The sequence below is a fragment of the Pinus tabuliformis genome, chromosome 6 (genome assembly GCF_031772625.1).
Source record: "Pinus tabuliformis cultivar Carrire ecotype Pingquan chromosome 6, CPIR1, whole genome shotgun sequence".
Classification (NCBI taxonomy): Eukaryota; Viridiplantae; Streptophyta; class Pinopsida; order Pinales; family Pinaceae; genus Pinus; species Pinus tabuliformis.
The window spans coordinates 1181373753-1181392163 of NC_142292.1; the positions used below are offsets into that span (position 1 = coordinate 1181373753).

At 39.6% G+C, this 18411-nt stretch overlaps 1 protein-coding gene across 2 annotated transcripts in view; it reads right to left on the reverse strand.

Moving 5' to 3' along the window:
• Positions 1-18411, reverse strand: part of LOC149262979 (peptidase uncH-like) — a 485862-nt gene that overhangs the window by 382858 nt on the left and 84593 nt on the right. For both annotated transcript variants that reach the window (XM_089425556.1, XM_089425550.1), the window contains exon 7: positions 859-914. In XM_089425556.1, the coding sequence (XP_089281682.1) occupies positions 859-914 (56 nt within the window). The remainder of the gene's footprint in view (positions 1-858; positions 915-18411) is intronic.

Here is an 18411-nt window from a genome sequence, read left to right on the forward strand (position 1 = left end):
AAATGATTTGTATATACAAAGTTCTTGTCATCATGTACAGTGATAACTCTTTTGGTTGTTTGTAGACATTTGTTTCCATATAAACAATTTCGCCCATGCTCCAACACTTAAACAGCGAATGTATCTTGCCAGCACCATTCCCGGATTCCCCCAACTGCCTGGGTTTTCAAATGGAGTAGAATATAACCGCCAACCACAATAACAGCTAGTGACCCTGCAGGACTCTATGGGAATAGATCCTGTGACCTCCCTGGGCATTATGCCTCGGTGTGTGTATGTATCATAGGGTACAACCAAGTTAAGTGGGAAAAATTGAAATATGTCCTAGGCTAAATGTGTAAAGAGATTTGGAAGATATAAATTTAGACATAACGTAAAATCACTCCATGCAATATGGTTAATTTGAAAGGTTATGAAGCAAGTAAAAATGCTTGACACTAAAAACCATAATAAATTAGTAATTAATAACAAGAACACATGAGAAAGTGTAATCTCCATTGGGACAACAGCCTTATCAATCAGATTGCAAAGTACAACCATAAAAAGTAGTAATTATAGATCTTTATATTCAGAAGCTTAGATTAAAGGCAAGAAACAAACAAAACCTTCTCCAACAACTTTTTGAAGCATATATCCAATTGAAATATTCAAAGCTCACACGTCTTACAACAAGAGGCATGGTAAGCCATATTGATTTTGTAAACATCAGAGAGTACGTATTATCATTCTAAATGAGCACTGCTACATTAATTTTGAAACAAAGAATGATGAAAGGAAAAAACAATGTCTTCTCTCTCAATTAAAAATACTAAATAGCAACAAAATCAAAATACAAGAAATATTGAAAAAATTATGTACCCATTTGTACAAATTCCAGAATCCACTCTTCCTATCTGTAACAAAGAAAAGTTCTCCTGCAACACAGTAAGAAATGTTAGTAAAATGAAACCTTCTTATGGAGAACCTAAACTATGATAACACAAAGTTCATACATATTAGTCTCAAATCTGTAAAATGTAAGTGGTAATAAGATAAAAACCAATTTCTTTCTATTTCTGAAGCCTTTCAAGTTTCAACTCATCAAAGAACAAAGAAATTGGTTTTTATGAGCTTCAGCATCAGTTTAGACATCAGCTAAATGAACAATAAAATAAAGGCCAAAGATAAAGATTTATATATTTATAGAAATTGCTATAGATATAGATAGTTCTTGCAACGAAAGGATAACAGAACCTATGTTTAAACATTCAAGATAACAAACCTCTTCTGTCAAGTTCAATTATTATCATTAAGTCAACTAGTTCTAATTTGGGTGGTTAAGCGGAGAAGTTGTTACTCCCCAACTCCCGCTTGTGACATGTTTGCCCCTCGTGGGATAAATTAGGGCTGGCAAGGTACAGCAATCTCACTCTTGCTTAAATGCCTGTGGGTAAGACAACATGTTTACGAACATTTTAAGCCAAAGGGGTTAGCTCAACCAATTGTTGCCAATGTTGTTGGGCATTTGACTATTTCTATATTGGCAAGTACCCTGTTTCAATCCACGTAGGTGATGATAGTTTACACTGATGAGTATACTACGGATGTTACCCATAAATGTGGGGAAGCATTCGTGAGGTTTCCCCATAAGATTTTCCTTTGGGAAAAAAAAGGTGTACAACTATTAAGGAATTTTTTACACTACCATAAAGCTTGGAAACAGAAGTTTACAAGAGTAAGGACGGTCAATTGCAGGAAAGGGTTTTGCATATGTTCAAAATTGAAGAATGTTTAATTGTTTTCTTTGAGGAAGTAAAATTTTATACTAGTATGAACCTCATCGGGGAATCTGAGTCACTATATATAGTGCAAATAGTTATTTTTTATTCTTAAATCTCTGCCTATAACTTTTACCATCGTATCAAAATCCATACCAGCCCAATAGCTATGATTGTGAAGATCAATGTTGCAAACATCACGATTTTATCGCCAAATTGAGATTTTTTCGAGCAGACAATTTTATCAGCCAATAAAATCAGGGGATTTTTTCAAAATGAAAAAATCGCAATTTATCATAAAAATAGCAAAAAAATCACAAGTCGATAGGAAAAAATTGTCTAGGCTTAGAACAACGACTTTATAAACACATTTTTTGGTCTTTTTTGGTTTCATTTTGCAAACAGAGGACAAGTGAGAGAGCTAAGGAGGACAAGAAGGAATCTACAAGGTCGAGAGAGGAGAAAATCGAAGGTATTTAGGATTCCAAGCAAAAAAAAAACCATTTTGGACCGAGTTTCTTCAGCAAGCCGCAGATTTCAAGTGGCCATCAAATTTGGCCCTATTTTTTTTGTTTTTTCCTTGGGTTTCAGTCACCCATATGTTTTCCATGATTTTGCTATGGCGTGGAGTGTGTTCTTTTTTCCATTATTGTTTCATTGAGTGTGTTGACCTTGCTGCCTACACCTACCTACAGTTAGTGAGAAAAGCCTTTTAACCCCACAAGATGTGATTGGTGGCAAGGAATTAAGAGAAGGGGCTGTCACCTATTACCAACTCTCTTCGTTTAAGCCATCTCCTAGGTTAGCTATCAGGGGTGGTCCCTAAAGGAAAACTAAGTTAAAGATGTGAGGTTTCTAGGAGAATGTTAAAGTGAGATGGATTATCTTTAAAGATTTATAGGCAAATATGATTTGAGAAATAACTATTAAAAATCATCAATACATAAGATAAGCATAAGCATATGAACAACTAGTGCCTTCAAAATATTGCTCTAGAATGAAATTATATTTGCTTAAATGAAATGAAATGCTTTCAAGTTGAAAAGCAAAAGTAATCCTGAAAATGAAACAAGAAATTGTTACCACAAGATATAAGGATGCCTTTAAGATATATGAACCATTGACAAATCAAAGCATGCAAATATATCTTGCTCAAAGAAAAACAATTAGTAATCTACTTGGAGAATGTAAATGAGATGATTCTAGTCAATGTCTATCAAAAGTAACTTGTCTTCAAGCATTAAACAAGCATATAAGCAAACTTGAAATAGATATTCAAAATGTAGACTAGTGCCTTCAAGTAAACAAATAGCTTGCCCAAAATGAGATTAAGATACAAGTGATGGAGAATTTAGATGTTAGACCAAGATAATGACATGAAATTAAATTTGCAACATAAAGTAAATAGTACTTGAAAATGAAACAAGATACATCAATCATTCATGAGCATAGTGACAATCAAAATGGAGTTGCAATAGTAAACAATATTCCAAGTACTAGAGAATTAAATTGTTGCAAAATTAAAGAGATCAGAATACTTGCATCAAAGGTGCTCCTTGAAATGGAAAACGATATTTGCATGTGAAACTTTAAACCATCAAGATAGCAAAAACTTGAGAACTTGCAAGTCAAGTAAAATGTGATGTAAAATGCTCTTGGTTTATTTTATTGGTTAGACTCTAAAAGCAAGATTGCAATTGAACTCTAATCCTCAAACTTCACCCTCGCCCAAGATTTGGATCTCACAGTGAGGAGTCAATAGTGGTAGAAGGTCTCTAAAAGTCTATTCAACTAACTTAAGTTGCAGGTAAGTTTTAGTGATGTTTGGGGCATGTAACATCTCTAAAAGTAGATTAGCAAAAGAGAAATAAACTTCAACTTGAAATATATTTGCTTGACATGAAATAAAATTTTGCTTTATAAAGTAGAATTTGCCCAAATAATTGATGCATGTAAAGTGTGCTCAATGGTGAAGCATAAGTAAACTTGGAACAATGTTCAAGCCAGATAAAATCAAGTGACAGGTGCTTGCATGCAAACACTCTGAATTTGCTATGAAAGTAAATGAACTTGAAACTTGTAGCAAATCAAACTAAATAGCATGCAAAATGAGTGTGATGCATGGTTGTGTTAATTAGCCAATTAGATGAGATGCATGCAAGTGAAAAGAAATCAACAAATCAAACCACAAGTCCTCTCCCAAAGGTGGAGAGGTAGGGATGCCAATGGGTAAAACCCACACTCCCAAAATCAGAAATTTTATTAACTTTACAAGAGGTAGAAGGCCATGAAGCCTCCTCTAAACCCAAGGAAAGTCTTCACAATGAAACTTTAAGCCCTAGACTTTTCCTTGCTGAAATATTTCTACAATTGAGGCCAAAGAAAGGCTCAATAAACTTCAGATTTTACAAGAGGAGAAGAGAGGCTAAGCCTCTTCAATGCTCACGGCCAAGAGAGGGAAATGATCTAGAAGTTAGAGCCCCAAGGTCTTGCATGCAAACTTGTAAGTAGTTTTGAAGATGAACCTCGTGAGTTGCTACAAGAAAACAAGTTAGAGATGGGCTACAAAAACACACCAAGTGTTAGCTCAATAAATTACGAAATATGTTACAGTATACTCTACAAAAGGCTAGGCCAAAGAGTATGAATAAACTCTCCTTTTTGGCTAGCCATGATTTAGCTCTTTGAAATAGCAAGATATTAATAAATGAAGCGCAATACTTGAAAAGTAAATTTTTAATTGATTTTGATGCAAGAAATAAGAACCTAAAACTCAAAATAATCTCCGCAAGACAATTCGAATGATGAGACTTTAGAATTTAACACATGTGGGTTCTCCTTGAATATTTCAAGAGTGGGTTGGTTCCTCCGAGAACTTCCCCTCACGCTTGAAGATTGATCAAAGAAGGATTTTTTACACAACTTCACCAAAACCAATTAGATCCACATGGAATTAATCAAATACAATGGAGAGAATTTCTAGAGATATATTTGACACCAACTAAAATATTTCTCTACCTAGAGCAATTAAACAATTCTTATGCTAATATGAGATAGCTACATATCAACATAACTTGAAAAGCATGAAGGAAATAATAGCATGAGGAAGCAAATAGAAATATAAGAACAAATACATCAAGAATTTACCTTATACAAGGAGAAGAACACCTCACAAGTAACCCCAAAGTTTTTTGTAATATATTGTCAATGAATGTGAAATCCAACAGCATGTCTTCAAGCCCAATAGCTCGTAAAACATGATACAATATGAGAGCCCATGGCTCTATTATATAGAGAGTTGGGAGCAAATCCCAAGGAAGAATGCATATGACAAATGGCATTGGAGCAAATCCCAAGAAAGAGCAAGTCGAGTTCCAAGTGGAGATGAGAGAGACACCAAGGCAAATCGAATTCCATATGTGGCACCTGAGGAAAATCGAATTCTCTATGTGGTACAGTAAACAAATCCATGTGTGAACCAAAGCAATGAGATAACTCCAGTCAAACATCCAAACTCGAACCATGTGCTGCCACCTCAAATGATGATCCCAATGAAGCTCAACATAGATCCCAAGGAACTGTGTGGTCCCCTCCAAGAGAAACTCGTATTTCCCCTAGTGAATTGCTAAGTGTAGAAGCATTGTAGCTAAAGTAAGACAAGCTCCCATGAAATCCTCAATCAAGATATTCCATTGAATATTCCTTTAGTGTGTAAGCTCCTCCAAATAATTCGATTTTCCACATAAGCAACTACTGCATTAACTCCAGGAAATTCGATTTTCATGAGATATTGGTGCATTTATGATGTAATTTGCTCAGTCATCATCCCTTGACTCAACTCTCTGACTTAGGATAATTTACAAGTCATTTCCATGTCATTCTGTCACATGGAATAATTTATTCCTCTCTATTTGATTTATTTCTAGCCTAATTTATTGCCACATTTTCCACTAAACTTAGTAAAAGTGTATTTTTGGGGTTTTAAAAACATTTTTGACCTCTCAAATTGTGTCACAGAAGAAAATAGAGGATGAGGGGTGTAAATTATATTACTCATACCCCATACAACTTCTATAGACATCACTTATTGCATTGCAAATACAATTTTTATTGCAATTTCAACCCTGCGGGAAATCTAAAAAAATAAAAATGACTACATAGACCTAACCAAATTCCAAGAAATTTTTTGTGTGATCTAGTATGGTAATAAACATTGATCCTAGACACTAGGACTCACCCAAGGCCTCACCATCAAACTGTACTCCGGATTTGGGGTATATTGGAGGAAAAAACTCAATTAATTATTAAGTCTCGATAGGGAGATGATAATTAACCAAGTAAAAAAAAAACCTCCCAAAGTAATACTCACTTGTTGGCAAGGTCCCAGGCTACCTAGGCCTATTACATGACTCAAAACTCATCATACTAGCATCACTTATTACAATTCCCCGCAAGGTGTGGAATCTGGGTCCAACAGAAAATGATGAGAAGAAGAAGTAGAGTTTAAAAAAAACTCTGGTAATCTGATGGTATCTAATGATACAAGTGTCCTTTGGTACATCCTTGGGCATGGAGTCTTCAGATAGTCATCAAGTGCCACTCTAGTGGTCAACAGAGAGGAGACGGTTTTTTATTGTCAAAAATTCAAAATGTTCATTGTTAATTTTATTTTTTTAAATTCTTCTTGTGCCCTAGATTCAACCTTGCATTAAGAGTTCATCAAACATGCCAAGATATTTAGACCCTCTATGGGAGTATGGTGAACCCGATGGGGGGTTTGATAGATCAAATTTGAGTAGCAAGTTTGTGGGGACTGTTAGTGTCAGTCTTTCCAGCCTTCCTTCAGTGATCAAATATGCTCTTACAAAGTGGTCTCAGAGTGTCCAGGTCAAATTTTGTCATTTCAAAGAGTTTTCAAGCAAAATTTGGTCACTAGGCATTAGGTCTAGGGTTTGCTTTCACTCTTTTCAAAATTGCCCAAATGCCAATCTATGTCACTATTCAGCTAAGTCTATCATCATTCATAGGGTTGTCATTATCATGTCAGTGTCTAATGAGTCATTTTACACCTTGTTCATGCTTCAGTTGCGCCTTGGTAAGGTCCATTTCCCTCTCCTAGGGTTTTGGAGGTAAATTCTCTTGGAGGGTCAAAAACTTGTATCCAGATGTTCATACACCTTCCCCTATCCTTCATGTACCTTATTAAACACTTCCCATCACTCAGATTCCCCAAATTCCTCATTTTTTCACAAACCCTAGTTTCTTGCTACAACCTGGCAATTTTCTAGGTTGGGCCTGTGTTTTGCCCTTTTGGACCCCTTCCCCTCACTCAATCTCTGAAATTCCACTTTGCCCTACTTCCTAACATCCCTCTCTACTCCCCAAAATTTCCTCAAGAATTTAGAAGCCCCCTATCCCCTTCATTTCGCTTCATTTCGACAAAATCTCTTGTTCCACACATCGGAGTAGGTTTTACTCAAATGATGTTTCTGAGCAATCAAAGATGAATTTGGGAAAACTGAGAGAGGTTTTTGTCCACAACATGCCAAGGAAGAAAAACCTCCTTCACTTTTTACACAGGTGTCATGGTTTTAGAGAAATGTCAAAAATACCGTTGCCTCAGAAGAATCGAATGCACCTCTAAAGTGACCTTGGGAAAATCAAGTTTTCTCCTAGCTTGGTTGGCCAAATGACCTTCTTGATGAGTCAAATGATAACTAGACACAAAGATCTTTCCAATGAGCTATCATGAGCTCAATTTGGAGGTGAGGAAGGCATTCAAAAGTTGACTGCAACAACACTCTGCCTTGAGGCAGCCTCATTTGGCACATTTTGACCAGTCTTGGGAGATTTGATTTTTGACAGGGCAAATGAACTCCAAATTGAAAAATTCCAGTTGGGTTGGAAAGTAGACTCAAAGACCTTTCCAACGAGCTATCCTGCGCCCAATTTTGACACCGAGAAGGCCTCCAAAAGCCTACTGCAAACTGCACTATTTAACTGAGTGCGCGCTACGCGTCAGGAAGGGCGCGCTACGCGTCAGGCAGACTTTTCCAGTGTTATTTTACAAGGGCGCTACGCGTCAGGGGCGCGCTACGCGTTGGGGTTTCAGCTCAAAAAATTGCCAGCAAGTCATCAAATTGATTTTTCTCTCAGGCAAAGTGCATGTAGGCTTCTCCTTTATGCCTAAATTTGGTTTTGCAAATTGAAAAGAGAATTAATATGTTCAAATGCTATGTGAATGATAAATCAAAAACCCTCCCTTGTTATGGAAAATTTAAAGTTTCAATGGCACTAGGGTTTCAAATTGCTCTTGCTGTCCAAGGTTGCCCATTTGTAAATCCCTTTTTCCCTCATTTTCATCACCTTTATCCCTCAAATTTTCCCTTGAAATTTCATCATCCTCCTCTTTAAAATTCCTAAAGGCATACTTAATTCCTAAACCCTACTACACTTCAAAATCCCACAATCTTGTAATTTCCCATGCTTGCCTTCCCTAAATTCCTTCTTTATGTTTATTGTCCCTAATTCCCTCATGTTCCCCTATCCCTAACAATTCCCTTGTATTTATGTCCCCTTGGTAACAGCATTTGAAAAGTCATACAGCAGTTTCACATGTCAGCATTCATCCAAGGCAGTCCTGCAACAACAGTTATGTCATCTGGTCATTCATCCGATTATGAAGTGGAAACCCAAAGTGACTCACCCTTGGAAGGACATGCACTCATGAGGCTTCATAGAGGTGGCAGAAATATCATTACTTGTCCCGGAACTTGGTGTACAAAGCGAGAATCGGAAGTTTGAAAGCAAAGGTAAAGAGAGCTTCAAGGAGGCAAAAAGTGGATGAAGGACTCTAGATATTGGCTGAGGCATCCTTAGCTCATCATTGCCCTTGATGAAGAACCTACAGTCCAAATTTCAAGAAATTTGGAGAAATTTTTGACATTTTGGAATTTTGCACTAAAAAACAGGTTTTTGCCCTCAACGCGTAGCGCGCCGCGCGCTACCCTGAAGATGGGCAAGTCCATTTCTCAAAAACTCAGCACTTTTGGATTTGTCATGACAAATTACACTTGCTCAGCAATTGCCAAGACATTTCATCAAGTTTTGAGCCCTCAGAAGGTCAAAAAACATGCAAAAATGACTTTCTGCCACTTTTTGGACACACAGGAAGCAGTCTTGGGAGATTGCAATTTTGGAGGGGCAAATGACCACCAAATTGAGAAATTCCACTTGGGTTGGAAAGTAGACATCCAGACCTTTCCAACAAGCCTACTTTTGCCTCATTTGGATGCCGAGAAGTGCCTCAAAAGTTGGCTCAAAAGCGCGCTACGCGTTCAGGATTGGGGCGCTACGCATCAGCACATTTTCTCAATTTTTCATCTACAGCTCAGGAATTCGCCCAGCTTTGACCAATTTTGATTTGTGATGGGATTTTTCACCCTCCTTGATGTAATTGATGTAATTTTATGATGTCATGGCACTTATTTATCTCTTCTAGAAGATTCATTCATAAAAAGTCAAAAATTTAATGAATGAATTGGTTTCCTAGCTTATAGAGGCAAGTTGTTTTGACTGCCTAGATTTTAGTGCTCAGTTTAGAATTGGTTGAAACAACTCCTAGAAGGATGAGCTCGACCCCTAGAGGCTAGGGAATGGGTTGGCATGGTCTATATTATGTATTTTCTCAATCATTTTTATGGTTGGAGAGGTTGGACTCTTGAGGGAGAAAGCTTCTATTGTATTACTCATTGTATCTCTGCATTTTTGGCAAAGGAAGAAAGACCAGGGTTTCGCAGTCCTTTTTGGGATTCCTGTGGTTACATGTATTGATGGTGTGTTTCTCTTTGTACTTGTAAGTTTGTTATGCGAAATCATCTTCTTACTTTTTCTTCTGCAAATTAGGCAAATGAAGTGTTAAGGTAAAATTCATGGTTGCTATGCTTGCCTTTAAGTTTGCTTAATATCAATGTTTTCAGCTGTTTAAGGAGAATTCAAGGTGATTGTTTGCTCTCCTTAGCTCCTCACCAGTCATTCTCATCCATCCAAATCTTTCAAAGGCATCAATACAGTCTCCTACCTCGCCCCAAAGAACCCCCTGCGAAAACTGTGTCCAATCCCCGCACCCAAAATTGCCTTTCCCCAATTTTCCACCAAAACCCTAAAAATCCCAAATCAAACCTTTTTATATCAGTTTACTAGCCTAAAATCAGTGTTCTTTATTGGTTATCTCTGCCCGTTGAAGATCTTTGCCGAGATAGACCGGAGAGAGCCCTCTCCTGCCCCATAGGGCTAGCTACGAGGCTAAGTGGTTTGATGTTGCCTTGGAGTTTACCTTTTTCAGCCTGAGGTGAAATTTCAAACGCTAACAGGGACCATATGACAAGGGGAGTATTCCGATTGAAATTCCACCTTGCACAAATTCTGGAATGTGAAGTGGGACTTTGCCCAAGTGCAATTCGGAAATCATCTGTAAAGCCCTTAAATCATTAGAAGATAACGAGTGAGTCGAAGTGAACAAGGAAGCTATGAAGACTCAAATGGCAAGGGATTGAGTGGTGGTAGATGACCATGAGAGTGGTTCTTCTTCAGTATCATCTTCTACAGTCAACCTGTTATGCTCTTCACCTACGAGAAGATGTTGGAATACCAAATATACGAAGAAACACAACCCAGAACACAGAACAAAATGAGAAATAACAACATGTATTTTATTATTCAGAGATGAAAGCAATGTTCGCTTACCTCTTTGAGGGGGCAACCTCCAACAGAGCAAGGCTCGATTACAAAATAAGACACGATGCTCCTCAATGGGGAGTCTCTATCCTTTATATAGGATTCATACATGCAATACCATGGGTCAGTACCATGGTTCTCTTAATACCATCTATCTAATACCATGGCCCATTTGCAACTAACTGTGGTCCCTTTCTTTAAATGTGGGTCAACCACTTACAATTATTAATATGGGCTTTATTGACTCTTTAACTAACTATAACTATGACTCGACCCTATTACATAAATAAGGGGGTTAGGGTTGGACCCTAACATGCCCTCCCCCATAAAAACAGCCTTGTCCTCAAGGCTGAAGCTGCGGAAACTGTTGAAGAATAGTGGTTGGTTCCCAGGTCGCATCTTCTGGAGAGGTGTCTTTCCACTTGACGAGGACTTCCTTGATCGTGCGGCCGCGCAGATGTCATTCTCGCATGTCAAGGACCTATTCAAGTTGGAGCCAGATTGAACCTTCTTCATCCAATTCAGGTAGACTGGTTTGAATTCTGCAATTGTTCCCCACCACTTTCTTGAGGCATGATACATGGAAGACTGGATGGATTTTTGTAGTGGGTGGCAAGGCTAGCTTGTAGGCTACTTCTCCAATGCGCTGAAGAATTTGATAAGGTCCGTAGAATTTTGGATATAGTTTCTGACGGCCCTTGTCTTTAAGTGATGTTTGCTTGTATGGTTGCAGCCTCAAGAATGTCTGATCCCCTTCTTGAAATGTGCGCTCCGAACGATGTTGGTCTGCCTGTTGCTTCATGCGATTCAGAGCTTCATGGAGATTATCTTTGAGACAGGGTAGCATGGTTACACGGTTCTGTACGAGTTGATCCACTGCTTGCACCTTAGAGCATCCAGGGATATAAGAAGTAGGTGAAGGGGGGAGTTGACCATAGACTACTTCATATGGAGTCATCTTGGTAGCGGCATGATAGTTAGTATTATATCACCATTCAACTAAAGGTAACCACTGTACCCATTGATGTTGCTTTTCTGAAGTGAAGCACCTGAGGTAGGTCTCCAGACATTTGTTGACTGCTTCAGTTTGACCATCAATTTGGGGATGATAGGAAGTACTTAGTTGGAGTTGGGTGCTTTGTAGCTTGAAAAGTTCCTGCCAAAAGTTACTGGTGAATACCAAGTCATGATCAGACACAATGGAAGTGGGCATGCCATGCAATTTGAAGATCTGGTCCATGAAAGATTGAGCCACCAAAGTGGGGGTAAAAGGGTGGGGTAGGGCGCAAAAATGAGCATACTTAGAAAGTTTGTCCACAACCACCATGATGACTGACTTGTTGCTTGAATTCGAAAGACCAATAATGAAATCCATAGAAACATCCGTCCAGATTGAGGCAAGGATGGGCAATGGTTGTAAAGTGCTTGGGGACTTGACTGTTTCTCCTTTGTGGCGCTGACACACATCACATTCAGCTACAAAAGTAAGAATGTCAGTTTTCATGCCTGTCCAAAAGAAGGAATGACGAGTGCGAGCATAAGTCTTCTGAAAGCCTGCATGGCTTGCAGTGGGAGATGAGTGCAACTCTGCCAAAATGTGCGTTTTGAGGGTGGATGTCAGTGATATCACTACTCTATCCTTATAGTGAAGAATCTCATCCTTCCAAGAGTAGCCCACTGTGGAATTAGGATCTGCTTGCAAGTTATTAATGAGTTGGGAGAGCGAAGGATGTGAAAACCATTCCTTGCGGGCTTCTTCAATCCAATCTGGAATGGGAAGAGAGATTGCTAGCAGGGTGTTGTCCTCCTCAAATTGGCGTGATAAAGCATCCGCTACGACATTTTCGCGCCCTTTCTTGTAAATTATCTCATAATCATATCCCAGCATTTTGGCTAGCCATTTATTTTGTTGTGGCGAGGATAGTCGTTGCTCCAAAAAATATTTAAGGCTTTGATGGTCTGTGCAGATTTGGAAACGTCGCCCCAATAAGTATGGTCACCAGGTATCCACTGCATGTAAGATGGCCATAATCTCCTTTTCATAGGTAGATTGTCCCAGATGTTTCCCACTTTGTTGTTGGCTGGTGAAGGCCAAGGGTCGACCTTCCCACATTAAGACAGCCCCAATACCCGTACTTGAAGCATCACATTCAATCACAAAAGATTTGGTGAAGTCGAGTAGTGCCAATACGGGAGTGGAACACATGGCCTGTTTGAGAGCTATAAACGCCTGTTGTGCTTCATCAGTCTAGAGGAATAAATTTTTCTTGAGAAGGTGAGTGAGGGGTCTAGCAATGTGACCATAATTGCGGAAAAATTTGCAATAGTAGCCGGTGAGACCCAAAAATCCTCTCAAACTCTTCAAGGTCTTTGGTTGGGGCCAATCCTGCATTGCCTGGATCTTTTTGGGATCCACCCTGACACCTTCACGCCCCATAATGTGGCCCAAATACTCGACTTCTTTCATGCCAAAAGAGCACTTGGACAATTTGACAAATAATTTATGCTTCCGGAGCAGTTGCATGAGCAGGTCTACATGTTGAAGATGTTTTTCCTAGTGAGGTTGTAGATGAGAATGTCATCAAAGAAAACGAGGACAAAGTTTCTGAGATATGGTTTGAGCAGGTGATTCATGAGGCTCTAAAAAGTGGATGGGGCATTATAGAGACCAAATGACATGACTAGGAATTCATAATGGCCTTCATGAGTTCGGAAAGCAGTCTTGGGCTTTTATGCGTATTTGGTGATAGCCCGAGCAAAGATCTAGCTTAGTAAAAAATTGAGCACCATTTAGTTCATCCAGCAAATCATCAACAACCGGAATGGGGAACTTATCTCTGACCGTAAGCTTGTTGAGGGCCTTGAAGTTTGGACACATGCGCCATTCCCCATCTTTCTTGAGCACCGTGACCACAGGTGATGAATAAGGACTAGTGCTAGGATGAATGACACCGGCTTCCAAGAGTTCCTTGATGATTTTTTCAATTTCATTCTTTTGGGAGAAAGGGTATCTATATGGGCTCACATTCAGTGGTTGTGCCCCTGGGACCAAAGTGATGATATGATAATGTTCCTCTCTAGAGGGTGGAAGCTCATGAGGTTTGTCAAAGACCTGCGGGTGGCTGTTTAAGACCTGTTGCATCTCAGGATGAATATGAATAGTAGTGGGCTCGATGGCCTGGATGGCATTAAATTGGGCAATAACTCCATGATGGCCCTTTTTTAACAACTTTTCCATTCGATGCAAGCTAATGATAGGAGTATCTCCCTGGAGTCCGCGGAGGGTATGCGTGTGGTCCTTCTACTTAAAGCTCATATATAACTCCTAGAAATCCATTGTGATTGGGCCTAGTGTGCGGAGCCATTCAGCACCCAAGACAATGTCACAACTCACAACCACCCATGTTGATTGTAGACATGTGGGTCTTTAGGTGGTAATCTCCCATCTGAAGTTTGATATTTTCACAGCGGCCTTCACATTTCATTGTCCCCCCATCAGCAATCTGGACCTGGAAATTAGAGACTGCTCTGACAAAACAATGCACAGCTTCTGCAACTCTCTGATGGATAAAGTTATGTGTGTTGCCACTATCAATCAATACTACTACAAGGCGATGTTTAATAAAACCTCTGATTTTGAGAGTTTGGGGAGAAGAAATGCCTGCCAAAGCATGGAGCGAGATAACTGGTTCTTCTGGTGTAGCTGGGAGCTCATTGTCCTGCTGGTTGTCCTCATCTTCCTCCTCTGGTCCCTCAAAGGGTGGGGCTTCCTCAGATGAACTATGATCAATAGCATCAATTTGAAAGAATTTGGGTTCCTTGCATTTATGCCCCGGGGAGTATTTGTCATCACAGTAGTAACACAATCCTTGCTTTCTTCTTTCAGCCATTTCTGCGGGGGACACCTTTTGAACCTTAAGTGTTTGGGTAGTGCCTTGAGCCTGGGTGGGGCGTCCCTTGGCTATGAAATTTGGACGAGGCGACTGGGCCACTAAAGCACGTTCCACTTCGATAGCCTTTGTGCAAGCTTCCATCCATGTGGCTGGGTGGTGCATCCGGACGTGGGCTTGGATGGCATCTTTTAGACCACTTACAAAACATTCCAAGTAGAATTCATCTCACAGACCTGCTGTGCGGAAGGCTAATGTCTCAAAGGCTGTAATATAGTCATTTATTGTGCTTCTCTGTTTGAGCTTAATAAGACGACCCAAAAAATTAGATTCACGGTCAAATCAGTCACAAATGTATTTTGCGAACACCTGCCAAGTAATTGTCCTTGGATAGCATTTCTGATGCCATTGCCACCATTGCCATCTTTCTTGGTCCAAGTAAAGGCCTCCCACATGTAGCTTAGTATCATCATCTATGATGTGATTCAAAGTGAAATATTGGTCCATTTGTGATAGCCATATTGCCGGATTAGAGCCATCAAATTTGTACATGTCCAGCTTGGGTGGTCAAGGGTGGGAATGTTGGTGATTTCCATGGAAGTGAAGATGATGGCTAGATTCTCCTTCATGGTCTTCATTAAAAGCATATGCCTCCGATTGTAACGTCGACTTGCCCTTTTTGACTGTGTCTGTTAATGTCTCGATCTGCACCGTTAAAGCCTCCAACCATTTTTCAATGGTCTCCATCTTCTCATTGGCCATGTCTTGAGCTCTGGTTTCTACCATACACAGATCCGAGTCATTTGTCGTCATTGTGAATAAATTTGGGACCACCCGAAAATTGAAGCTAACAAGTGAATGTTACCACCTCGCTCAGCTCGTCGTCCTGATTCTTATGGGCTAAGTCTCTTATAAGCGTCCCAGGAGGGCCTCAAACTCTTTTTACTCCCCGCTTATCAATACTGCAGTAGCCAATGTCCAGAAAAGTTAATCCTGCCCAATGTCCTACTAGAATCGCCCCAGGGTATAAGATCCACAAGCCTCCCTGCACAAATGGTCAGATCTGTCTGTGAAACCCTCAACTGTTAAATGTGAGTTGGACGGCGACAAAACCCTAGCTACTAGATCTGAATGGTATTGTAGCAATAGACCCTGAACTAGTGGATCTGATTGTTGGGGCAGCGACAGAACCCCAACTACTAGATCTGATCTTTCAGAGAGACAAGGGAACTATGGTCTCAAGGAGTGTCAGGTGCTACAGATTGCAATATACATAAGGGTCCAACAATAGTACTCAGCGCAATCTTTCAGGGCACTAACTAAGGAGGATCAACCGTACCCTTAGCCGTACTACCCAACTACCCTATCGTACGCGCGGGTAATCTCCCTGAGCGCTGTTCTCGGTGTACTGTAGCAGCAAGACAGCTGACGGTTTATCTACGGCAAGGTTTCAAGTGAGCCTAGGGGGCTTCCGATATACCCAGAGGGTATGTGGAAGACAATCCTTGTGCAGTTCTGTCTAATGCGCTACTACTCGAAGGGGTACCCACAAGGTTACAAGGGAGTCCAACAAGCGTGACCACCTCTTGAATTTCCTATGTGCATGCCTCCCCAAATCCGCAGCTTTATGCGCTCAATGACAGATCCCGTGGTTTAAAGACGTCAGAACACGTCTCTAGCCAAAAAAAAAAAATCTGCTAAAAATGGAGATACCACCGGCCCTGGAAAGCGCTCTGATACCACTTGTTATGCTCTTGCCCTGTGAAAAGATGCCAGAATAGCAAATATACGAAGAAACACAACCCAGAACACAGAACAAAATGAGAAATAACAACATGTATTTTATTATTCAGAGATGAGAGCAATGTTCACTTGCCTCTTCGAGGGGGCAACCTCCAATAGAGCAGGGCTTGATTACAAAATAAGACATGACGCTCCTCAATGGGGAGACTCTATCCTTTATATAGGATTCATACATGCAATACCATGGGTCAGTACCATGGTTCTCTTAATACCATCTATCTAATATCATGGTCCATTTGCAACTCTAACTGTGGTCATTTTCTTTAAATGAGGGTCAACCACTTACAATTATTAATATGGCCTTTATTGACTCTTTAACTATCTATAACTATGACTTGACCCTATTACATAAATAAGGGTGTTAGGGTCGGACCCTAACACAACCCCACAATTGCCTCATCATTTTTTGTTTCTAGAAGCACACCTGGTGCACAACCATCTATCAAGTCAACTCTTAAAGAAAAGAGAAGGAAGAAGTTGACAAGCTGGTAGGTAGGAATTTTCTATGGAGTTACATTCCCTTCAGCATTTCTAGGAACAATCCACTTTAGCAGCCTATGTTTGATGTTATTGTTATTTTTGGCCTGTGCTATTGTTGACCTGAGAGGGCCTATTCTTCGAAATGAAAAGGTCAATAGCACTGCAAAATTGGACCGATTCAAGGCATCATGGGCACACACGGGATGCACTGTGACGTCAGATGGTTGGATTGATCAGAGGGTAGAACCCTTATTAACTTCTTAGTTTATTGTCCCAAAGGGACAATGTTTATGAAATATTTTGATGCATTTGCACATATCAAAGATGCACAGTTATTATGTGATTTGTTGGACGTGTTCATTCAAGAGATAGGTCCACAACATGTTGTCCAGGTCATAATGGACAATGCTGCAAATTATGTTGTTGTTGGCAAGATGCTTATGGAGAGGCATCCTAACTTGCTTTGGACATCTTGTGTTGCACACTATATTGACTTGATGTTGGAGGACATAAGGAAAAATACTTTTTATCATGGATATTGTTGAATCATAAAAAAGCATTAGAAAATGTATCTATAATCATCCATTTGTGCTTCATATTCCTTTAATGAGAACATTCAACAATAACAAACAGTTGGTGCGCCCTGCTATTAGACAATTTGCCACTAGCTTCATATCTCTTCAATCTCTCTTGAATTCTAGGTTGCATGTGAATAGAATGTTTCTTTCAAAGGAGAGGTGTGCTTTATCATTTAGCCGCAAACCAAAGGGAGAGGCCATATGCAGCCTAGTTTCATACTAGGAAAGCTTTTGGGCAGGAATACAGGAGGCGTGTACCATTACTGAACCTTTGATAAAGGTGCTTCAATTAGTTGATGGAGACAAGCCCGTAATGGGCTACATGTATGAAGCCGTGGATAGGGCCAAAGAATCCATTTGCAACTATTGTGATGATGAGGGGGATGAGGGGTTTGAGAAACAACAACTGTTATGGAGAGTGATTAGGGAGCAATGGAACAACACACTCCACCCCATTAATGCTACAGGGATCTACCTAAACCCCACATTTTCTTACTCCTTTGGTTTCATATTCGATGTTGAGGTCATGGATGGATTCTTTACTTGTGTTTAGAAGATTGTGTTATCTCCAGCATAACATGCAGAAATTTCTAAAGAAATGAAAATATATAGGATGGCAGGTGGCACATTTCGCTTTGACATGGCTATCCGACAACCAAAATGCCAGGTAAGCTTTAGTTTATTTCAAATTTCATTGTCTCTTCATACTTTGCTTCAACTTTTAAATTTCAATTTTTTTCTTATGTTTATCTTATTTGTTGTAGATGTAGTGGAAAAGTTATGTTGGCAGAATACCCAATCTCCAAAAGCTTGCCATTTGAGTGTTCAACCAAACATGTAGCTCCTTCGGATGTGAGCACCACTGGAGTGTATTTGAAAAAATACACACCAAGAAGCACAACAGGTTAAAAAATTTCAAATTAATTTTTTGAATTCATTAAATAATAAAAATTATAATTTATTATTTTTATAATTATTAATTTATAATTTATGACCCTCATATAGGTTGGAGTCCCAGCACCTTAACAACATGGTCTACGTCTACTACAAGAAGAGGTACAAAAAATCAACCGAGAAAACTTGACTTTACAAGACACTCTATTGATTATTTCGATGATTGTTCCGACTCAGAAAGTGCTTCATGAGGCTCAAGTAAGTGATAGTGAT